Raw genomic sequence first — 25,519 nt, forward strand, 5'->3', positions numbered from 1 at the left:
TACTGGAATGTAAGTTGCTGCAAGGGAAAAGAGCCCTTGGGAATGAATGAGCAGAAAGAATCCACTAATACTCTGAAAGGTAGAATGTTGGCTGCTGATGCATATGTAGGCTAAATGAGTCTGTTTCCCTAAGGCTTTGAAATTAGTTACTAATCCAGTTTGCTTAGGCATTTTTGGCATTCAATCTTCTTGTAGTTTGTATGTTACAGATGGAAGGATCAGCAGTGAGGCAGAAATCTCAGCAAATCAGGTAAAATGCTGTATTAGAAATGCTCTGGTCAAGCAGTAGTAGCTTTGATTATTAATCACGTATTTTAAAGAGAGGTAATCAGAAGCTTTTGAGTCTAAGATTTAAAATAAGAGTCTTCCATGCCAGGTAACATGCAGCAGGGTGTTTGAAATAATTTGAATGCATTTCCAAAATGTGCTGTATGGAGTGCACTAATTAGGTATTACACTGTGTGTTGGGTGTAATAAGGGCCACAGATGGGGCTTGCTTTTACCTTTCCTGCTCCACTGTGATCAGATTAACTGAAGTAATCTTCATTACTGAAGATCCACTTGAGGCCCTTTTATGACATTTGGCTGCCAGTGATAAATATGACTCTGAAAAGCTCTGTAACCTCCAGTTCCAAAATCTGTAATGTTTTTCCATCTTCGGTTTATCCTTAGTGGCTGAGAAGACCAAAGAGCAGGTATCCAATGTTGGGGGAGCTGTGGTGACAGGGGTGACGGCAGTGGCCCAGAAGACAGTGGAAGGAGCAGGGAATATTGCTGCAGCCACTGGCTTGGTGAAGAAGGATCAACTGGCTAAACAGGTTGGTTTATTTATGCTTTTTTCTGGGTGATGAAGTAAAGGATGGGTGGCACTTCTAAATTCAGGGGCCGATTGAGTGATTCGTTCTGCCTCAGTTGGTAGCATAGGGTTGGGCTAAACAAATGAATAACAAAGAAAAATGCTGATGTTAATAGCTTGCATTTTGACAACCTGCAGTATTTGAGAACTGAAGTAAACTTAGTAGTTTCTAGTTGGGGCCAATAGCTGTAGGACTACCATTATACTGAATGGGAAGATAACGTTTTTTTCTCCAACTAACTTGGGACTGAAAAGGAAGCCTCTAGAGCTGAAAGATAAAACAGGTGAATCTGAAGTTTAACACCACAGTTGGTATTGTCTGCAGATAAAAAGCAGAGAGGATCATGTACCAACCTACTGACTGTTTAGATACATTAAAAGTCAAAATCTAGCTGGATGGTCCCTGCCTTCTATGAATAGAGTGGCATGAACTTGTGAATTTTTCTGAATGATATTGAACTTGTGAAATTAAATTTGCTCTAGCTCGTTGTATTTGGGGGGAAAGAAACCTGTTGGTTTTTCTATTTCAGTACAGAGGTGAACAGTACGTATTTGCACAGTCTCAAGATTTATTGTGGTTTTTTTTTTTGCTAATATACTGAAGTCATACTCTTCCACTTAAGCTAGACAGAAAGTGACCCTAGGCAGCTGATAGAAATGATGCTTTCTAAAATGCATTTAGTATTGGTTGGAGATGAAAATGACCCAGAAAAACCCCAAACTTTTCCTTTCATACTACTTTGTGTATGAGCATTTGTGTTGATAATGACAAAATAGAGTTCTGAAGAATACTAGTATTTTCACAGAAATATGGGTTTCATATTGATTTTCAAACTGAAGCTCCGTTGTGTATCTTTTTTCCATTTAGTGTCCAGAGGTGCTGTTAAAATTGAGTCCTTAAATGCTCTTCTTTATTCTCATGTATTATTATAGTGTATTTCTGTCTCTTACAAAGATTATTGCTGCTTAAATCAGGATAACAAAGTGGTATTAGACTGTGGTAGGCATTCACTCCTCTGTGATAGATTGCCTGGAAAACATCTCACTGGTAGTTTTGTTCTTTTTCAAAGGAGGTTTCCCAGGGGGGCTTTTTAGTCTGTTTTTGCTCAAATATAAAAAAAAATGTTGCTTTTGATGTGCCAATAGTTCTTCATAAAAGCTATTTTCAAGGTTTACAAATTAAAGTACTTAATGAACTTGCCAGGGGGACAAAGGAGTATGGACTGACCATGGTAGTGTACACACTTAGTTTCTGGTAATGCTTATCACTGGCTCTTTGGTACTTTAGCACTGAGGATATCTTTTTTTACTGGTAGTTCTTTGAACTCTTTAATTGATGCCATAAATATCATTGTTGCTTTAATATGCAGCTGCCTATTAATATTGACCATAACTAATGTTTTTCATCTTAATGTAAGCTTATAGTGCTTTATAATTATAAAACATGATGCAAATCTCTATGGACTTTGATTTAGTTCTGTCCTGTATGTTATAATACATATGAGTTATGATGGCTGTAATGTAATAAAATCACATCTGTGAAATTAATGAGCATCCACATTGTGATATGTGTTATTTCATAGCCCTATAAATAGCTCTGTTATTCTGAACTGGTGCTTTGTTCTTGAGATACAAAAAAGCATTCATTTGATTCTTGATACTGGTATTTTTAGACTTTCTCAGTCAGCTACATGCATGGCTGTTCAGCTAGCTGATCAGTATCTACAGCTCCTCACAGGCTCTACTGCATCTTGTGCCTTATTGGACTTGCAGGAATTGAATAACCATTTCACAAATGTCATCTAAATCCAATCAGGTTAAGTTATTTTAAAGCCTAGTATATTTTGCATTCATGTGCAGTTAGGATATTGGATATGCCTTGGTTTTTCCAATGATGTTTGAATGTAGGCATTCAGAATACTGCCCATTCACATGGGGCAATTTAGTGTCAGCATCTGTATCCAGCCTTGGAAGCAGGAGAACCCCAGAAATAAGGGAAAGGCCAAGGGAGTCATACAGTTTAAATCTCAATGTAACTCTGTGTATCTTTTTCTATAACAGCCTAAGGTTGTGTTATCCTCAGGCTACTTTAAACTGGGTGTAATAGACCACAACTAACTAATGCATTCCTTGAACTTGAGTGTGGCTAGCCAGTGTCTCTAGCAGATGTGTTTTCTGGTAGACATCTATTTGGGATTGTCCTAAAGCATGCAACTGTGTCCCACTGTAGGAGTGGGTCCATAGGAGGACCGCAATGATCAAAGAGCTGGAGTCTCTCTCCTATGAAGAAAGACTAAGGAAATTAGGCTCGTTTAACTTGGAGAAGAGAAGGCTCTGGGGAGACATTGTTATGGCCTTCTGATACTTGAAGGGAGCTTACAAGCAGGACTGAGGTTTTTACACTCTCTGATAGCGATAGGACAAGGGGGAATGGTTTTAAACTAAAAGAGGGGACATTTAGGTTAGACATGTTTTACTCAGAGGATGCTGAGGTGCTGGAAAAGGTTGTCCGAAGAGGTTGATGCCCATCTTAGGAGGCACAGAAGGCCAGGTTGGATGGAATCTTGTGCAGCCTGATCTGGAGATTGGCAATCATGCCCATGTCAGGGGGGCTGGAATAGGTGAACTTAAGGATCCTCTTCAATGTAAGCCATCCTGTGTGTAAGACATCACTTGTGTGGGCAGTGCAAATTACAAGATAGAGCCTCTAATGCATGAAGAGCAGGCACAGGCATCCAGCAGAGGCTACACCAGTCAGTGTGACTGCTGTGACAGTGAGTGACAGGGTTGTCTTGATAGTGCTAGTCAGAGAATTGTCCCAGAGCGCATACATGCTGGCAGAACCTCACTACTTAATGCAGCAAAGATGGTTTCAGTTACTAGATTTGTATTACTGTTAAAAGGTCTAATGCACTGAGTAGCATTTCAGTAAATGACAAAGAATTTGTAATATGATCTAGGATTCAAAAGTTTTCATGTCTTGCCAACGTGGATCTGTTAGAATTATTTGTAGTGTATATTAGTATGTTGCACAGAACCTATTAAAAATTGATAACTCTTTATAAACTAGTTGTAAATTGAAGACTAATTTTAAAATCTACTACCAATAATACTTGTTATTTGTCATTATTGTAACTTGTCCTGGAAGCATAAGAGAACAGTGTCTTTATGCTGCCTTCTTTCTGCTAAGAAAAGACAACAAAGAGAGATACTAGGGTATACTGATACAAGGTGTGTGTTATATTTATACTGTGCCTGCATGTCCTTAGGTCTGTGTATAGTGGCAGTGTGCTTCTAAAATAATTATGTAAAAGGTGAAGAAAAATGTCAGATTAATGATTATGTTTACTGTGCAAATGAACGTGTTCTTTTTAAGTTAAGAAAGCTATGAAATACTTCGAGTATTGCAATTTTAGCTCAGGGTGTGTGTGTGTGTGTGTGTGTGTGTGTGTGTGTGATATAACAACCATTGATTATTCGTTTTATAATATTGTTTTAGAACAAAATAAAAATTAAGTTTATTTCTTCCAAATAGGTAATTTGTAGTGGAAATGCTAAGTCATGGCCTGAAGCAGTGATTGAGCACCTGGTGGGAAAGCAGGGCCAACCCAAGGGAGCTTAGGTGCATGCAGTGTACCTGTGTGAGCATGAGGGGTGAAGCCAGGATCCCCCCCCCCCCTTCCTAGACCTCTTTTAAGGGTTGGCAGTGGAGGTGAGGGTATCTGTCTAGAGATCCCTGTGTGTCTGGGATCTTCTGAAGGTGTAAGCAGCTTCTTTGGTTTGTTTCTTTGCCCACTGCTGTTGCATTTGAGCTAGTCCTCTCTTGCTATAGCCTAGGACTTTGCTGCTTTGGTGTCGTTGCTTCACTTTCCATCATGTAATTAAATGTTGAATAATCTATATTCATGCTGTCTCTAGGTTTTTGGTCCTCTAGCATTGCAGGAGCAGATGCGTTTTAGTTTTCTGACTTCTGTGATGAATAATAGTGTTTATACTACTCAAGCTGGGAAATGCCAGCAAAGCTAACAGTCTAGTTCAAACCTCAAAATATTTGGTGAACATTGCAAAGATTTAGTTAAACTTTGTGTTGAAGATCTTACTAAGGTACATGGTAGCAAGCATCATCCTTAAGATTATGCTCAGTATCTTTAAGTGGTAAATCTCTTTTATTTCCAGTGTGCCTCTTAATATAACATTACATTCTGAATAACACTTGTGAAAACAAAATTATTGTAGTAGATAATAGAGAAGTTAATGTATAAATCTGTAATTATGTAGCTGATAACATAGCTTACTGGTTTATTTACCAAGTATTGAGGGTAAAGTAGGATGATGTTTAATTTGGGCATTAGACATTTTTTCAATAATTAAGACCTTATTTGCATTTAATGTGAAAATTACTATGTAAGAATTCTTAAGTATTCCTCAAAGAAGTGCTGATTACCACCTTTAGTTTAAAAGATTTTCTTTTCAGCTTTTTTTTCACTTAGATTTTGCAGTTTAAAAATGTAGAGATAAACTTAGAGGGGTTTTTTTATGTATTTTCTTATGCTGAAAGATCCAAAAGCTTAGAACTGACTTGAGTATTTCACTAAAGTAATATGGACAAATTCAAACAGGTGCTTCCTCATTTTTACTGTAACTTTCTGTTTTTATCTTTTTAATGTTTTGCGTATTTTTTTTATACTGTGTACTTAAATTTCACACTATTCTTGAAATTTTTAAAGCTGATTTGAATGCCTTTTTTTTTTTTTTAGAGTAACTTTACAGAGTAAGTCTGATCCAAAGTTTGGTTTTAAACAATACGTCCTGACAGAATATTCATATTTCCTTACATTCTGACCATCTTTACTCTCAGCATATCTTGCAGAAGACCTGGCTCATTGAAGAATCACTGTTCCACATCTTTCCAATCTGTAGGTGAACTCAAAAATTCCAAGGAGAAATTGCTGAATATAAATATACTATTTCATCCTTCGGAAAGGGATTAGTGAGTTTTTCCACCTTCCCATTACATGTCGTGCTATTAGTTAGCTGACCCCCAAGAAAAAGAAGGGCAGTTAGTGTAAGATACATGAGATATTAACTGTTATTGTCTTGATACAATAAGCAGGTGTGTTCCTTTCTTCTAGAGCTTTTTATGAGGAAAGGTGACTTTCTGAATTAAGAAGAATTTTAAAATAAGATTTCAATGTTAAATGTAGAAGTAACTTCTGCCTTATTAACTTACGGAGCTGGTGCTTTTCTGTAGGTGCTGCAGAGTCTAATTGCTTTCTTTGGACTACTTCTCTACATTAATTCTTGCCTTTTATGGCTCTAATCTAAGGTCAAAATTGAGAACGAGCAAATTTATGATTACAAGTATGTAATCTAGATCCCTACTGAAGCTGCCAAGTAGACAGAGGGTCTGAAGTGGAGTTCAGTGTAGCAAGCAGTGTCCATTCTGTCTTTGCATTGCAGGGAAGGTGATTTTTGGCTGTTAAGCATGGGCCCAGCTGTGGTTTTAAGCTTTGTCTGTGGTAGCAATAGTAGCAGTAATCCGTGCTTTCAGAAAGCTTTTATTTGTGATAGAATGACCACCAGATAGTGTTCTTTGGGGAAGACTAAGTGTGATAGATGCATTAGATAAGTGGGTCTGCTCATGTAGGTAAAACTGGGCATCTATCAGATGGTACTTGTTTTACATTTCTATTTAAATTGTCCCTAATGAAGGGCATGTACTTTGAGATAGGGTTACTCTTCCCCTTTCCACTTCATTTCTTTATCTGTGAATAATGTATAAATATCTGCTGCAAAGCAGAAAGGGTATTTATCAGGATTTAGTGTTGTTTCCTTTTTAATTCAGTTAGATGGATCAAGAGTAGAAGAATGAGGGGAGAGATTAATCCCCAACAGGGGCTCTATATTGTTCATTAGTCAAACCACAACAGGCTCCTATTAAGTAAAAGCATTTGTTAGCTTTTCCTTCGAATTGATATAGTAAGGTGGGGGAGTTCTCAGTAAACTGTGTCTGTTTGACTACAGGAGAGCTAGATTGATATTTTTTTTTTTTTTTTTGTCTGGTCCTTTCTTACAGGGGTTTGAATTCTTCTAATCTCAAGGTTACCAGTAGCGTGTTGAATAACAAAATACTTGTGAGAAGCTAATCCATGTTTTTGAAGCAAATTAATACAGGAAACATTTATTCTAAAATGTAAGGCACCTATAGCTAGACAACAGTAAGGTTTTGGATTTCGTGTACACTGTCATATCTCCCTTTTATAACACTGCATATCTGTTCTTGGAGTAGGAAAGCTCAGGAATCATGGAGGCAGTCCAGAGGTATGAAAGTCAAGAATTGTGAACCTGATTGTGATCATGTATGAATGCTCCACAAGGCAAAGTGCATTTGATTCATCAATTTGTATTTTCAATCCAAAATTAACTGGACAGTTGCAATTGAAGCCACTTGAAGCTCCTAGTTTACATAGAGACACCAAGAGGAAACAAGCGACATGGATTTACTTAAAATGCTTCATGTGTTGGTACTGCATTATGGCCTTGTAAGGAGCCTTATAGAGTGCTTACTGAAACAGTCTAATGTTTTGGTGCAATTTTATTTTGTGAAACATTCTAACGAAGCCCACAGGAAACAGGCTGGGAAATAGGAAGGCCACAGAAGTCAGAAAAAACTGAATTAAAAAAAAAAATACAAAGGTAAATACCATATTTACCTTTCTTTCACTTGAGAAATTTCCTGTCGCTTCTCAGCAGATAAATGTGCACCCGCTGGCAGCAACTTCTGGGCACAAATAGTTCAATTCCATGTCAGTTTGGAACAACAGTATTCAAAATACTTTTGAGGTATCTAGAGAAATTTGCACTGGAAAAGTAAAAATTTAGGAAAAATGGGTACTGAAATATGCATGACTCTAGTTAGAAGTAATAAAGTTTTGGTGTTTGATCAGAGTGTGGAGGTACAGGGGAAGTTTTGAATTGCGACCTCTGCTTGGCCTCTCTAGTTAGCAGAGAAAATACCTTTCCTGTTGTACAGCACATTGTCAGTGTTTTTCCTCTCAGGGGAAAACTGCAGTGTTTGGAGGAAGATTGTGTTCAGTGATGTAGCCTTTCCATGTATTGACATCTACAACTAAAATAGAACTTGAGTTGTTTGAGGCACAGGGAGAGATAACTCGTGTGGTTTTATCTAGATGTCCTGGACTTCACTGCTCTTCATGAATTCAGAAACAACTATCAGTTAAATGTAAAGGCCTCTTGCTTTCTTCTGATTTCTTGCTGTGGGGTAACATTTTAGTGCAGGCTGATATTCTCTACTTGCTACCTTCACTACTGCTGACCATAATTCCTAACTACCTGCAGAAGAGTTAGGTTGTGAAGCTGTTGGGTGGCTTAATATTTATCTGTCATCCCAAGCAATTGCCTAACTGCAGATTCAGTTTTGAACCTTTAGAAATAAAGTACGTCATCCTTAATCTGTATATGCCAATGTCCCTTGGTCTCAAAGGATAAATGTATTCTGCAATATGAGTTGTACATGTCATTACAATACAATTTATAAATGTATATACAACAGAAAAGCACAAATTTTCATTATCTTTGGAAGGGGATGCAGAAGACCTTTCTAGTTGTTTTATCAGGAGAGTGACTTTGCATTTAATGTGAGAGCTTATTTGTTTGCAGCCTGTGCTGCTTTCCTCCTCATGGTATTTACTCCAGTCTTTCATCCACCTCCAAAATCCTCCATCTTTAGTTTGTTTCCTGACTGACCTGACGTGCCCCCACAGCATGTTCCAGGCTGCTGTGTGCATATAGAGCTGTGCAAGTCTCTCAGACTCATCTGGCACCCGTTCTGTTTCATGGTGTTCCAGTCTTTCCTATGCAGCCATCTGTGGGATTTTAAGTGCTGTTCATAGCAGTGTATTTTTTTTCCAGCTTTAAATAGTTGTCAAATCCATGTTAAATGTTCAGGAAGGTGCTGTTTATTTAGAGAAATGTGTTTAAGTTCACTTGGGGATGATGCTCATGCCAACTACTCTTGTTCTTGCTTGCTCACTGTTGCATGGTAATTCTGATGTTTCAGATGGGAAATGGCTCTTTGTAGCTCATGGTAATTATGCACACTTAATAGCAGTGCTTTTGTGCAGCTTCAGGTACAGGCTTGATGAGCTTGCAAACATTACTAGGTTATAATAATTGTCTCCTTCTGCCATGTTTTGGTGTTCCTTTCTTCTGTTGACCAAGGTATGTTTCAGCCTAATTGGCTTACTCTCAGAAAGTGGGGAGAGCAAATGAGATACATTGTTTTTATTTGGAAGTCATTATCTTCTCAGGTGTTGTGAAGATAGCTGAGGCTGTTTCCTAATACAATAAAATCCAAACATTGCTGGTGATGTGTATTTTTTTTTTTTTTTTTTAGCTACCAATGTAAGTTTATGGCAGGTGCTGAAATGATATTTTGGCAAAGGACTGCAACATGTTCTTCTGTCTGTCACTGTATTCTTTGAATGCTGCAGTGGGGTGCTCTATGATTATAAGCAGCAAACTGAGGTCCTGGATTGCTGTGGTGATTAGAGTAGTATAAACTAAAAAAAATAAGGACTAAAATGTAGAGGAAATACTTCTCTGTAGAGAGGGAGAACTCAATCTGTACTTTCAGAGTACTAGCCCTATGTCATCTTAAGAGCTAAACAAACTAAAAGAGTAACAGAGGGAAAAGAGGAAACAAATAATGCTTTTGTGAGGACTACCTACTTGTAGTACTGTAGTTATTACAGCAGAAAGAGTTTGAGGACAAGAGGTAGCTAGCAAATATCAGTGATGTATGATATACATTTTTTATGGCCACTTTGACCACTGATGAAACTGATGATGCAGAGTTCGTGTTACTAGATGAAAGCTGATATACAGCGGATGTATGAGATTTCTGCAAAGCCACTAGCATATTACTAAGGAGAAAGGAGGACATGCTGACCTAGCTTCTCTATAGTAAACTAGCATTTACATGTGGCTCTCATTTGCTTTCAGCTGTGTTAAATCTGTCCCTTGAAGGAAGTGAAGTGGCCTGGGTAAGGATCACTGATAGCAGTTTAAAGTACCTGTCTCAAAGTATTTGTTTTCAGTTTTGAAGTACTTGTCTCAAAATGCTTGCTTTTAAAGCTTCCATGATTTATCTACTGACTTAAACTTGTTATTGGAGAAAGCTACATCAAACATCTCAGAAATATGTCAGAAAAGGTGGATTTCAGACCTTTCTTTGCCAGTGGCCTAATGCAAAATATTCCATGTGGAAAGTGGAGGTGTAAGCTGCTGAAGTTGTCCTCCAGAAACACTGGTTTTTGCAAGAGTGAAGCAGGCTGAGATAATATGGTGTCTATAATATGGTGTCTAGGATGTGTTATTGATTGTCTTCCAAGCTTTTTGTTTTTGCTTTCAGAGCTGTTTGTTTTGTCAACTCATGATCAGCTAGTAAAGAACTTCTTTTGCCTTGCTCAATAAATCATCCCAAGTTAGAAAGAGGAGCAGCCTGTAACAGGTGAAGATGCAAAATATTCTCAAGTTATTTTGCATCTGAACAACTGGAACAGTTGGACTCGAGATGTTAAAATTTGGAGTTTGTTTTACCTTTGTGTGAGCATTTAGGGAAGAGTCTGGGAGTTCTAAAAAGTCATTAGCAGTTGCAGTACTGAGAACTGGCCTCTGATTTCTTTTAACCTGGCTGTTTCTCTCATGTTTATAATTAAGCATGTGACTTAAGCACAGCTGATACTGCAAAGGCACTGAACTACATAGTTTAATTCTAAGCAAGTATGCATCTACGTAGTCACTAGAACAGACAAAAACCCCTAAGTTTGTTGGGTTTTGGAGTGTTGACTTGAATCAAGATCTTCAGTGTCTAGGAGTCATAGCCTTTTCAAATGTGCATCTCTTTGTAGTTGATAAGTGATAAGGTGTAGACAAACCAGTTAAAAATAACATTGTACTGGGGCATCAAACATTTCAATTTGCTAGCTAGCACTCAGTGTATCTTAGTCATGTAAAAATTAGGTTTGAAGATGCTTGTTTAACCCTGATCTCACTTCAGTAATACTTTGTGTTGTGAACAACTGCTTTACAGATTCCTGATTGTATCAAGTTTAATCATTGGGTCATAATGTTGTGCATGCTACAAACATGTATATCCTGCAAGTTCCTCCAGGTATAGCTGTCAGAGTTCAGGTAGGCATACTGTGTGTAAATCTTTTTGCAGAGAAAGATCACAGATCGAACAGAGCTTAAGGCTGAATTTGTTTCCTGTCCAGAGAGCAGCATTTAAACTGGTTGAGAGAGAAGTCACTGGAAAGTTAATGTAAATAAAAGTGTTTCATGCTAATACTCAGATTGAAGAAAGATATACCATTCTGATCCCCACTGAGTTCTTAAAAATTTATCTGAAGTTCATTCAGATGTGTTTGGTGATAGATGGAAGCAGGCTGTGTTCAGCCCCATTATGAGAATATATCTTTATTCAGATAAAGAAAAAGAGGAGGAGCTGCTGAATGTTTTGGCAGACTGTAGCACAGGGCTGCATGACAATCAGGCAGGAATTGGAAACTTCTGCTAGAAGTTTTGTGCCAGTTAGTTCATCTTGCTGGCTTTGAGTTTAAAAAACAGATTTCAAATACGAGAACAATTTTTTCCAAACATAAGTATTTCAAATAAATTGTGTAATTCTTTTTATTTATAATAAAAACTATTTTAGTAGCTTTGAAGGAGGGACTATATTCAAATACAGCTGACTTGCTGTCTAAACAAGTGTGGTGAGCTTGCTATTCATGGTCGTCAGCACAATGATTCCTTCAGCCTATTTTTGTAAGGGGTGATGTGCTCATAATTCACAGGAAAGTTGACAGATTTAGTAATGCTGCTTTACACCTCCTACACACCATCTATGCATTTATGATGAAAGGTTGTTAAGTCTCAGTTCTTTTGCAGGTTTTTCCCTGACTACATTTCAGATGTGTGTTTTATAATCATCGAATTGTTAAGGTTGGAGAAGACTTCTAAAGTCTTTGAGTCCAACTGTCAACCAATCACCACCATGCCTGCTTAACTCTGTCCCTCAATGCCACATCTGCACACGTATTGATTATCTCCAGGAATGGTGACTCTGATACTTCCCTGGGCAAGCCTGTTCCAACACTTAAACTCTTTCAGAGAAATTTTTCCAAAAACCCAATCTGAACTTCCCCTGGCACAAGCAGCTGGTGGGAATCATGAAAATGCTTGCTGTGTTCAGGAGTAAGAAACAAGGGAACAATTAATGGAACTAGTATAAAAAGCAAAATGTAGGACTAGCTCTGAAGTCTTTCTGGAGTGGTAAACATGTTGATGACATCTAAACAAGGATAGTTGTTTGCTTCTTTCTTCCTGAGTCCTTTGTTCCTAACTCAGTTTTTTCCTCTAGATTTCCAGTATGGTATGTTATGTGAAGTGAAGCAGCAACACGGAGTCCTTCACTGGCCTCTTGAAGGGGAATCATACTTGGCTGTTCTGTTGGTTTGGAGGCATGAGAAGGAAACATGGGGGACAATGGATCATACTTATGTGGCTAAATGTTACTAATCAAGATACCTGTAGCGATGGTAATTGCCTTGAAGCTACTGTGGTCTGCTAGCTCAGACTGCTGTAATGGTACAAGTAGTTTAAGTTTAAGTACCTGGGAGCATTTTGGATTTAATATCTACTAGAAAAAAGATAGTTGTTTTGACAGATGGTTCTAAAGGGATTACTGATAGTGCTACTATTTGGTACTGGTGGATGGCAGGCTTGATATGAGCCAGCATGTGCTCTCATAGTTCAGAAAGCTGACTGTATCTTGGCCTGCATCCAAAAAGTGGCCAGCAAGTTGAGGGAGATGATTCTGCCCCTGTACTATGTGCTGGTAAAATCTCACCTTGAATACTGCATGCAGATGTGGAATCCTCAGTACAAAAGATATGGACCTGTTGGAGAGTGTCCAGAAGAGGGCCGCAAAAGAAAGACTAAAGGATTGGAACACTTCTCCTATGAGGACGTACTGAGAGAACTGGAGCTGTTCAGCCTGGAGAAGCGAAGGCTCTGAGGTGACCTAACAGCAAGCCTTTCAGCCTGTAGTGGGGAGCTGCAGGATAGACTCTTCAGCAGGGTCTGTGGTGATAGAATGGCTTCAAGCTCAAAGAGATTAGATTTCAGTTGGACATAAAGGAAAAGGCTTTGACAGTGAGGGTGGTGAGGCACTGGAACATTGCCCAGAGATGTGGTGGATGACCAGACCCTGAAAACTTTCAAGTAGAGGCTAGAGCAGGCAAGTTGATCTGTTAATTGCAGGGCATTTGGATGAGATGACCTTTAAAGGCCCTTTATAACTTCAAGGATTCTATGATTAAATGATTCGATAGCCTTTCTGTCAGCATCCATTGGCAAAACTCTATTGAAAACTACTGACTCACCTTATTTCTGCGGACAGATCTTGTTAACCTGATAGTATGTTCTTTGTGGTAATTATTACCAAGCTAAGTAGGTACGTTCATTATGATAAATGAGTTATAGTAGTGTCTATGAAAGGAAAACAACCTTAGTCAGCAGGTAGAGTTTTCTCTTTAATTCTGGTACTGCTTCCTCCTGCAGCTCTAAAATGTGTGCAATCATTGCGTTAAACACTACAGTCAGCTCCACTTTGCTCTTTGGCAGTAGCTGGTATTCAGCTGTCAAAAGATGCAGGTTTTAGACCTGGAGATTTCTAAAGTCACTGTTACTTTAAGCCATGCCTGCTTGCAGGTCTGAAAGGGGGCCTTTATTTTAAAAGCTTTGAAAAGGTGAGGGGATCTAAAGTTTTACAAAGGCAGCATGGGAGGGAGAAAAAAAGTCTGGCCTTGCGACAGTATTAACAGTAGCTGAATACTTAAAGTTAATGTAGCATCTTAATATCTGGTCTTTGGCAAGCTTTGCAAGTGTGTGTGTATTGAAATCATTTAGCTCATAACCATTACAGAGAAAAATAATCTTGATGTCATATGTGAAGTTTATAGGCTGTGACATGCATCCCATGTCAGAACTTATTGCTATTTTAGAAAACTGATGCAGGTATACCCAAAGGCTGATCATAAGTATGGATGTTCTTTCCAGGACTTCCTTGACAATAGAAGGATTAGGATTTTATCCGAGCTGTCTATGAAAGGATAGTATTTAAAATTTTCTACTTTTGAAATAGAGGTTCGTTTTTTAAGAGTTTTGTTGCTGTTATTTTTTGGTGTGTTGTATTTTGCTTTTTTTTTTTTTTTTTTGAGAGAGAGAGAGAGAGAGTACTTTGTATTTGAAGTATTCAAGTTGCTTAGGCAAATGTAAGCAAGTCTGTACAACAGTGCTTAAATCTCTTCGGAGGGGGATGGGAAAGGGATTTGCTTGGCTCATCCCCAGAAGTTGCAGTCTGTCCTTTGAATCACCCATCTGTCTGTTGAACACTCTCTTTGTTAAAAGAGCGCCTCTTTCTCTGACAAGATAGTTTTTGGCATTTGCCATGGTCTGAGGCTGATTTGAGAGGTGGGGGGCAAGAAGTATAGATGTGTATTTCCCGTTGTGTCGGAGGAACTTTCTTCCAGTAAGGCACTGCTTGTAGTTCTCTTCGTTATTTTGGGATGAATGATAATGGAATAGGAGTTGAGAAGATATTCTGATATATTTTTAAGCTAGGAGCTTAGGGGTGAGGGAGCCTGACCAATGCTCCATGTTTGATGCATGAGTTGAACTGTGCAGCTTGAGAAGCACAAGTTATTGCAGTCCAAGCTCAAAAAAAAGTAGAAAAAACTCCAACAGAGCACACTCAGTGGAATACCGCCAGGAGAGATTTGGGGCACATATTTGCCAGTAGGTTATGCAGTAGGAAAAAAACATTAACTGGAAGCACGTGACTACATTCTATTTGTTATCAGCTTTGTCTGAACATGCTAGACAAGATTAATTTCTGTTAATATATTAAATGAAAAACAGAACTAACTGTAACACTCTTCTGTTGATCTGTAGTGCTTTGGTGAGCAGATTAGCTGAACAGACATTGGAGTTGCTTGTGAAGTAAGAGGAAAAACAAGCAAAGATGAATCAGCACACTGATAATATAAAAACCTGAAGTGAGAGTCTACCTTTATGAGTAACTGATGACATACTCGGCACAATAGTATGCTTTCAGTCATGCCTCCAAGTAGATTGACCGTACTGACTGCTTAGTTTTGTTAAGCCCTGTATGTGCTTGGGATGTTTCCATATGGAGTTCTCACAGATTTTTCTGGGCTCTGTGTTCAGAACAGTTGTGACACATTTCTGCTTAGCTCCTGTTGTTAGGGAAATGTATGCCATGGATCGCAGATGTTCAGATTTTGGTTAATAATAAAACTTAATGATTTTTTTTTTTAATATTGAATATAAACTTATTTCTAGAAAAAAAGCTTCTAGAGGCTGGAAGTAAGTGAGCTGTTACTTGTAATATAAGAGAAATTATACCTGGAAATATTAGGTTGTTCTTTGTTCTTCCTTAGTGTGTTTGGTCTCTGCACTTTACTGTGAGAGTCAGCATTAATCATCTGAGCAGGTGTTGCATTTGGAGACATCAAGAAGTAGGTAGATATTATTGAAGATTACAGCTGCAGGAAACATGATGTTGATGCTATGAAAGAATGCTCTTGAGGTCTGATCACTTCATCTCTTAATATCATATCAAATGAGACTTTATCATCATGAATAAAAGCTGTTTTAAGTCTGTTGATTATTATTCCAGCTTATACCATTATTTCTTTGATCTGCCTAGTGTATCTAGGAGGCTGGTAAGATTTTAGATGACAATTAGAGGTGAAAAGGTAAGGCTGGTATGGTGGCAGCTGAACAAAGGTTGTAGTTCAGTTTTATTCACTCCCTTAGCCAGTTTTATCTCATTGTTTTCTCAGCCATCTTAGCATGGACTGGCACTCCTTGAGAGTGCATTTAGAAGAGGAAGATGGGAGAAGACAAAAGAATGATGCTTTCAGTCAAGTCTAAAACACTTGTATTCTGTTCACTTTGTTTGCTTTCTGTTTAGGATTGCTCTGGCCTTTGAGTACTTATGCTGTGTCAACAGTTTTGTTTTTCTAGGCTGTGTTGAAGCTGAACACCTGAGAATCTGAGGTAATTTGGTCCAAGGCCAGATTTCACTCTGAAAACTGTATTTCACTTCTCAATCATCAGTACTTGATGTAATTGTGCCTACTAGTAACAAGATTAAGAAACGCTGGAGTTGGGGAGTAGGGTATGCTTGTCAGATGAACTGTTTTGTTCTTTAGCTGTGAATGTATGAAATAGTGTTCAGTCAAGCACTGCATAGGACTACTGCACAAAAAAAAAACAGTAATCCTATTATACAAATCATCCAAACCATCATGAGTTTGCTTTCCTGAAGTACTACTCTATCAATATCATTTAGCCTATCATACTTGCCACAGTTAGTGACAGCACACACCGCCTTTCAATGTGTTTTCCCTTGCTAACGTATTTCCTCCTTGGTACATAAAGTTTTGAGTTCCTTAGTAAGTGGTAACTTAGTATTTTACTATTTTCTACTTTTCCTTCCTCCTTCCTTTATTTTCCCAGCTTAAACATTTTGTATTGGCAATGCAGTAAGGTACAAGAGCTACTTCAAATTGTCATAGAAGCAGACAAATTTTTGCGCAGTGATGGAGATTATGGATAGTTGCCAAGCATACCAGAGCTTGAACAGTTTCAGGCTCTGTTCAATTGTGAAATCGGGGTGGTAGAGCATTGTATATTCAAGCTTTTGTCTTTTCCCATGTCTTTGAATAGAAAGAAAAGTGTTTTGGTGTAAAGAGAACAGAGATGGTTTTGTTTCCTTAGGCTATCTGTATTTCAAGTGTTTCCTACCTGAATTCACATGAAGTAGGATGAACTGTGATAGTGTTGTTCTACGTGTGTTTTTTGACAGTCTTTCTTCTGTGTCGCAGTATTTAGCCAGGACTGGCTTAAGTCCACATATAAATGTCTAGTTATCTTTTGGATAAGAGCTGGAAAAAGTGAAGCAGGTGGTTTAGTGTCAGCTAATACTTGAAGATGCTGTTAATAAGTAGTAGTCAGACAGCCTGAGTTGACAACAGTAACTTGTGACTTGTTTTGTTCAATCCAAATGTGATAAATATGCTATAATAATTGGATTTGTGTGGTCCTACTCGATTCTAGAAGACACTGTGCACCATGAGATGCTAGTTGATCTCCTAGCGTTCATTGCAGTAGCTTCAAGATGTGTCCTTGTAGAGAATTAATCACTTCATTTCTTGTGTGGTTGGGGCAGAGAATGGCTTATGTCCTAATGGGTGGCATAGACGGAAAGCTATGCTCAGGGCAGTGTTGGCTTGAATTTAATCATGCTGGTGCTTCTCTTTGCCTTTAATACTCCAGCAGACTCACCAAAAACACCTCCCCAGTCTCAAGAGGTTGACTGTTGCGCACCCATAATACTTTTCTCAAAGCCATTATAAACTAAATAAAACTTTGTGAGTAGAATACAAAACAACTTTTATTAATCTTTGGGTGAAGAACTCTGTGCTGTTGTCTGAAACTATCTTGAGGAGTGTATAATTTGGATGGATGAAGAAATACAGTGCTCAAAACTTTTTATTATTTTGTACTGGGTTGTTTGTGTTAGGATTTTTTTTTAATTTTACCCAGAAAAAAATGCAACAGAAGAGTAACCTGTTAGACTAGGGGATTCAAATATCTATGTTGACTAAAATCATCTGCTTGTAAACTCTAAAGATCTTGCAGATTATTTTTAAGTACTTAAGTTAAATTTCACTTGTCATCTTTAGAACAAATCTTTCTAGTCTGTTGGAAATCTGAGGAGGGAAGCCTGGAATTCTCTTGGTGTCTGGGAGGCAAAAAGATGCAATTAGTACTTAGTTCAATTAGTAATGCTGATGTTACAAGTCAGAGCTCAAGCTGCCCAGATGTCTTCTGACTGTACATATATGTGTGATTATAGGTTCACTAAATCAGTTTGAATTCAGACACCTGCAGAGTTTAGAGGATGCTCTATCTAATAAGTCATCTAAGGCTTTATCAGCAGCCTAATGTTCACCAAGCTTTTTTATGCTTTGTGAACTATTGCAGATCTTTTCCCCTGCCTGAGTGCAGAAAAACCTCAGATAATTATTGCAGGATGCTTGAGCTCATTAGGTGAAAATAAGTAAAGTTAGAGGTAGGTCCCAGAGGGACACTGGTTTTGGATGCTGGACTTGGGCAGTGTGGTGTTTCTCCACAACTATTTGCATTAGTTAAAATTTACAATAAGTTCTATAGCATTTTAAAATATGTGCTGTCAGTGGTTTATGAATGTTGGAAGAAATCTTGATGCCAGCTGTCTCCTCACGTAGATCCCAAACCTCATGAATCCTTTGCCCTTTCAAATTTAAAATAATTTAAATTTTACTTAGGTCATGACTGTCTGTCTTCTTCTTTTTGAAGATTGGGATGCTTAGAGTAACAAGAAAACAAAGGTTAGCAGCAATCTCCTTGAACAATGCTTCTAGCTAAAAACTTTTAGTACAAAGACATGGGAGAGTGTCCGCAGAACAATGTCAAATGCAGATGGGATGCTCGTTTGTCCAAACTCAATTGCATCTCTTTGTGTTGCTGCTTCAGAGGATTCAGAGCTACACTGTAGGATACTGGTGGGGGTTTTTTTGTGCTTGTTGAAATTGCAAGTCACTGAAATCTCTCAAGTGTTAAAGACTTTGTGGATTTATAAAGGAGAAGAGTTTTATGTAATTTAAGTGCTGGAGCTCCTGTTAATGTGTGCTGTCATGGCCTTATTTGCGTCTGGAATGTCTTAAGAATGAGAGTATCAATTGTAGTTTGTCTAGAAACTATACTGCAGCTACTGGATATTTTGTTGTTTTAGCTTTTTGGCCTTGATGAACAAGCTCAGAGTGAATGAATATATTGATTTTGATATATGAATGAAGTTGAGAAACCCATCTGTCTAAAACAACATTTCATAACAGTGGAAATGTTTCATACTAAGTAAGCCATGATGTCCCATTGCTCTAGAAGAGCAAGTAACTTAGCTTCTAATTATATACAGCCAAGAAATGCCTGAAATTACAACAGTGAACATTCACTACTGGCAGCAGGAATCACAGATGCTGGACATTAGCTGTCATAGTGTCACTCCCCACTTCTCCCTTTACCATCAGGGGTTTGTTACTTAAAGACTTTCTCACTTGCAAGTGCTGTATGGAAGGCAGTATGTTTCTATGCAATAGTCCTTCATTTGTCCAGTGCTTATTTGCATACGAGGAGCATTCTGCAACTACGTAGTCCTACAGAAAGGAGTTCTGCAGCTTAGCTAAATGCTCTGTGAGAAAGTTTTGCCTGGTTTTGGTTGTGGCATTTGATGTTTTCAATTTATAGCCTTCCGTGTTTCTGGTTTTTATTCTTACTGAGAAAATATTCATGTTGTAATAGGACAGAAGGAGAGAGTCTACACTTTCCTGCAACTTATTCGGTGGAATTTTTTTGTCATTTGTTTTGTTGTCATATTCTGAATAATTAGAAGAAACCTGAAAAATGGAAGCATAATCCATCCCATCCATCTTGGTCCTGCTAGAGATCTTTTTTTCCTATAATATATCTTCTCATGCATAGTTCAAAACTTTGTTATGCAGGAAAAAGATGAAATCTCTATGTCCACAAATGGTGTATGAACAAAGTTCAATTCTCATAAATTTATCCATTATTCAAAACTATCTGGCTGTTCCAGCCTATTGATTTCTCTATCTTAATTATTTTCAATTTGGTATTTGTACTATGCATTTGGCCACTGGTATTGGTTTGGCAATCTTCCAAATTCACAAAGCCTTTCTTAAGGGACTGTGCAAATTCTTTGGCAGATGTATTTCTGCATGTGTATTTGCTGTAGTTTTTCATATGTATGGTAATAAAACGTAAAAGGAATAGTGAGTTCAATTGAAATGGTTGTAAGAAGCATATTTGTCTAAGTCTTCTGGAGTATTTTACGATGGATTCATGTCGTAACACATTTTCCTGGATTCCTTTACAGTCCGATGTTGCAAAGACTGTATTCAAATTATTTTCTTGCGCACTATTGAGATAGAATTAAGTAGTGCCTATTTTTTTGTGTGACAACCTTTCCCTTATTTTTAGTTATTTTATCTTTAGTTATATACTTACAAACTTTTTCATAATAAAGTACCATGTAGTCCAAGACTAATTGCATACACTTAATTTCTCAGGAATACTCTGGTGCAAAAAATTTGGAAATTGACTTCATTTGAAATCACTTTTGGTAAGAGTTTAAACTTAACAGATATTTATGGATGTAATTGTCACAGCTGAGCCTGGAAACTTTAATCAGGAAGGGAATTTGTCATTGTGAGTGTTTACAGGCATTAGTTAGGTTCTTCTGTAGTGAAAACTACTGAGATGTTTGTGATGACCTTTAAACTGTTGTTAGGTTTTGGACTTAACAGCCTAAAATTGAGGGAAGGAGTAGCATCTCTGAATTGTAATTTGGAACCATTGTACATGGCTCATAATTTCAAGGTTTTCTGCTAGACAGGTTGTTCTTGTTTAAGTGAGTTGATTAAAAAAAAAATACAGGACTGTTGTAATAAACTCTTTAGTTTTTGCTCTTGGGATTCAGTTTCTAGATTTTTGTGTTCCTGATCTGTTGAGTACTCTGAATTCCTTCCACTTCATTACCACTTCTAAACTTGTGAACAGTAAACTATCTTTTCTGCCACTGTTCATGTTGAGAAAGTTTTTAAAAATCTTGTCAGTAACTGGTGTGAGGCATCTTCCTTCAAACTGAAGCGTTGTCATTTATTAGTACTCTTTCTACGCTTTCAGCTGTGATTCAGAACTGGCTTTTATTCAAATAATTTTTTTTTTACTTAAACTTCTGAGGTACAAAACTGTCTGCTTCACTAAAATCTAAATGCATCAGTTTAATTGTGTCCCCTTAATCCACCGATTTTATTTCTGTGCAAATGAAGCAGACTTGTCTTGTGTGTGAAATGTGAAAGATTGTCACATAACAGTGCATTGTGTTTTATTGCTCATGATTCAGTTTCCCCTTGGGCCTAGGATTTTCACTTGTGTGTAGTGGTGGCCTACATCTTTTATCCATGCAGTCAATTGGAGATTTACTCTTCTTTTCTGTGAGAGTAGCTTTAAGACCTGCGTGGAGTTCTTCTGAAATGCTCTCCGTAGATGTCTCATTATTTTGCCAGAGTAGCATGTGACTGCCTGTGGTTGTCTATTGATCTTCACTGACTCTTACTTTACGCCACCCGAAGGTCTGGTCAAGTATTCCCTAGAAAATGTAGTAGGAGAGTAGTTAGACTTCAGAGATTTTGGGTTTCAGAAGCTGTTTACTGTTTGCAGTGCTGTAACTAAGATGGTTGGAGGTATGCTGTTATTGTGTTACTCTTAAAAGGAAATACTAGAAGGGATGCTAATCCTTAAAACTCCAGCTTCCCAAAATTTCATGAGGAAAACGTAGGCAGGAATTAGAACCTGTTCTTCTGATGAACTTGAAACACTCCTTGAGATTTTTTTTGTTCTCTGCAGATGACTCTCCGTGGAAAAACAGACAAAAATCAGTTCTCCAAAACCTAGAACATAAGAGCTAACGTAGGCTTGTCCTGGTTATTTTACTTCCTTCTCAGAAGTGAGTGTAGAGAAGACTGCCTTTGGATCTGATGTTCTTAAAGACTCTGAAAGGGAAAAAGCAGTGTTTGCTTGAAGAAGTGAAATAATGTACTCTGTCAAAATCAGATACTGCAGCCTGTGTAGTGGAACCCTGTCATTGATGTGGAGAAAGTAATTCAGGGAAGCTTTACTTGCACGTAACTCTAGAAATTTTCATGTTTCCAATTAAAAAGGAAACTTAAGTTGTTCTTTCCTACTGTGTTTTGGAGGGCAACAGCTTCCTTCTCAGCAGCAGTAAAATAAATCGCTTCAGAATTAAAAATTAAGATATTGTTCATTGATATTTGAGTGACTTGTAATTAAGATTCTAAGTTTAAGATGAGTAACTTGAAATTTATTAGAACTGCCCGAAAATAGATATTTTTAACATGCATTCCACTGGGCTTTTTGGTGTTAGTAAGCCTAATCCACACTTAAATGATCAGGGAGTTGGCCAAGAGGTCCAACAACAAAAGTTCTTCAAGTTGGCAATCAAAACCCCACACTCCACCCAAATGCATGCCAGAAATAACTGACATACTCCCACCCATGATAAAATTAGTTGAGGAGAAAAAAGGCTCATGGTAAGACTTGTAAATGTCATCTTTGTTAGTACAGAGCATGTAGGAAACTTTTCTAAAAAGGAGAATTCAGTACAGTGTGATGTGAATAGACAAGTACAGTATGTAAAGACTTCTGACAAACATAGTAAATCTGAGTCTTGCATTATGCCATGTATTGCTGGAGAAGCAATTTCTCAATGCTTAGTTTGTAAGACATACTGTTCCACAAACTACAATGTAGCCCTGAAATTAGATTATGAGATCATACAATCTTAGGAGTTGGAAGGGATCTCTGGGTGTCATTGAGTCCAACCCCTATCACTGGTGTTTTGTTTCTTTAGGCCTCTGAGGAAGATAGATGAAATTCCAGTTTTATAAAAACAAATGTGCTATAGAGCATCTGAGAGAAGGCAGAGAAAAGAATTTAAAGCCATAAGATTTTGTTTGTCTGTATGTACAGTAGCTACATCACAAGGAATGATTCTTATTTGAGAACTTCAGAAGATGTTGTCCACCAAATTGGCCTAATAATATTTCTGTGCCTTTATTGAACATTCAGCACCTGTTATGTTTCAATTAACTTGCCCCCCATTAAATTATGTTTTGATGCATAATTACACAAGTATGTGATTCTATTATGAATGTTCTGTTTGGGCTTTTCTAATAACACAATAAACTTGATGAAGCTTGGTCCTAGAGCTTCACTTTGATTGTACATCTACCAAATCTCTCAAGGAGGAGCCAACAAATGACAAGCGGTATGTTTACTATGCTTTGAGGACTCTGTTTCAAATCTTCCTACAGGAAAAAAGAATAACTATTAATCATTCAAGGAGAAGAGAATTCAATGATAGTATGCTTTTTCCTATATTATTTATTAAGAGCAATGAACAGAAGTGAGGATAATATGCCAGGGATTACAGGAGGACAGAAGGTGTACTTATTGTTGAGACATTAAAGATAAGTGGTTGTTGGGCTATTCTTGTATTTTAAAAGTCTGCATGGGAGTGAAATCAATAATGTAGGTTGTAAGCTAGCCTAAATAATGGACCCAAAACAGCTATATGGAAACAGTGGCCAAAGTAGCGGGGGAAGAAATATATGCTGGAGAAGCAATCTGTGTTACTCAAAAAAAGGGACAGCATGTGGAAATAAACACCTAGCAAAACATGAGTTCAACAGATAAAAGATGGAACCAGCAAGGTGTACAAAGTGTGGAAAGTGCCTGAAAAATAGCTAGTTTTTTTTCCCTAATGACAACTGCTTTTGGGGGGGGTGGGAGTGGGGATGAAATGATAAAATAATTATAATAAAATAAATCTTAAGCAGCATTATTTTGTTACTTAGGAAAGGAAAGCTTTTTTTCTGTCGTGTGTCCTTTTTCCTTGCTGAAGGCTGAGGATGCTATGTATGTGAAACATGCAAAGGTAGGTTTTATTTGTAGCAGTTCACAGTAAGGCTTTTGACACAGTATCCCTGCAACATCCTCTCCAAACTGGAAAGATTATGGATTTGATGGATGGACTATTCAATGGACAAAACTGGCTGCAGGATTGATTTCAAAGAATTATGGTTGATGGCTCCATGACTGGATGGAGACCAGTGACGAGTGGTGTCCCCCAGGAGTCAGTTTTGGGACCAGTACTGTTCAATATCTTTATCAGTGACATTGATAGCAGGTTTGAGTGCATATTTAGCAGGCTTGCTGACTATGCCAGGCTGTAAGTTGCAGTCAACACACCAGTAGGATGAGATGCCATCTAGAAGAACTTATACAAACTTGCATAGTGGGCCAAGGTGAACCACATGAGGTTAAACACAAATGCAAGATCTTGCACCTGGTTTGAGACAACCTTCACTAGTAATACAAGCTGGGGTATGGAAGGATTGAGTGCAGCCCTGCCAGAAAAGATCTGGGAATTCTGGTGGATGGCAAACTGGACATGAGTCAGTGATGTGGTCTCAAAGTCTAGAAACCAACTGTATCCTGGTGTGCACCAAAAGAAGAGTGACCTGCTGGTTGCGGAGGTGATCCTGCCACTCTACTCTGTGCTGGTGAGGCCTTAGGTGGAGTACTGTGTCCAGATGTAGAGTCCTCAGTACAGGAAAGACAGATCTGTCAGAGAGTGACCAGAGGAGGCTCACAACAAGGGTTCAAGGGATTAAACGTGTCTCCTGTGAGGACCGGCTGAAAGAGCTGGGGTTGTTCAGCCTGGAGAAGAAAAGGCTCTGAGATGACCTGATAGCAGCCTTTTGTTATGTAATGGGGAGCTACAGGAAAGAAGGGGATGATAGACTGTTTAGCAGGATCTAGAAAAAAGTCTTTGACAGTGAGGGTGGTGAGGCACTGGGACAGGTTGCCCAGATATGTGGTGGATGTCTGGTCCCTGAAAACTTTCTAGGTGAGGCTGAACCAGGCCTTGGGCAGCATGATCTATCTGTGCATGTCCCTGTATGTTGGAGGGGAGTTGGTAAGGACCTTTAGAAGTCATTAGTCCAACTCTAGGGATTCAGTGGTTGCATGTTATGATGAGTCTGGGGAATACAGAACGTCTAAAGACTTTGCCAGGGTATCTCTACTTGAATTGAGAGAGAATTCTGAAGCTGCTACATTTCTAAGAGGTAATAGTTAAGAATTTGATGTTTTCCCATGGTAAGAAGCACATCCAATGATTCTATGATAGTCTGTCAGCAGACAAACAACTGGTCAAGAGAAAATTAACAAAAAGAGTGATATTTGCAAGTGGTGACTCCTCAGTGAAGTCTGTCCTTCCTCCTAAGATGTCAAAAGAAAATAAAAAATATTCGCATTGCAAAGAAATGCTAAGTAATTTTTGTTTGTGGAAATGAGGATAGTGGCATTCATTTGAAAATTCGAAAAGAAAATTCAAGGTTGCATGGTTTGAGTGAAGATTTTTCCAGGTTCTTCCAGGATCCTTCATAAACAAAATTGTTAATACTGAATGCTAGCTGTTTCCATAGTGAAAATGTTCACTCATATAATTTCTGTGGAATTAAAATGCTACAAGGGCTCATACCTAGGAAAAATGAATTTTTAACTCCTTGAAATTAAAATGCCTGTGATGCATTTTGATGTGTTCTGAAATCTATCAGTGACTGCTGCAGAAGTTGAAGGAATGGGTTTGTTCCATCATAAATTTCCTGAGACTTTGCACTGAGTTACTGAGGATTTGATAAGACCTGTTTCCCTACCTGTAGAGCTTGTGACATGTTTCTGCTTTGTCTATATATGTAAAATGCATGAGTTTGTTATGCTCTTGTTGTAAGCAAGTTGAAGGCTTTTGCACAAGTGAATACATCACAGTGTGAAGTGTTC

At 38.0% G+C, this 25,519-nt stretch overlaps 1 protein-coding gene across 5 annotated transcripts in view; it reads left to right on the forward strand.

Moving 5' to 3' along the window:
* Positions 1-25,519, forward strand: part of SNCA (synuclein alpha) — a 66,633-nt gene that overhangs the window by 13,553 nt on the left and 27,561 nt on the right. For all 5 annotated transcript variants that reach the window (XM_052682718.1, XM_052682717.1, XM_052682716.1 and 2 more), the window contains one exon: positions 673-818. In XM_052682718.1, the coding sequence (XP_052538678.1) occupies positions 673-818 (146 nt within the window). The remainder of the gene's footprint in view (positions 1-672; positions 819-25,519) is intronic.

Source organism: Tympanuchus pallidicinctus, unplaced genomic scaffold (genome assembly GCF_026119805.1).
Source record: "Tympanuchus pallidicinctus isolate F22 unplaced genomic scaffold, pur_lepc_1.0 scaffold2, whole genome shotgun sequence".
Lineage (NCBI taxonomy): Eukaryota > Metazoa > Chordata > Aves > Galliformes > Phasianidae > Tympanuchus > Tympanuchus pallidicinctus.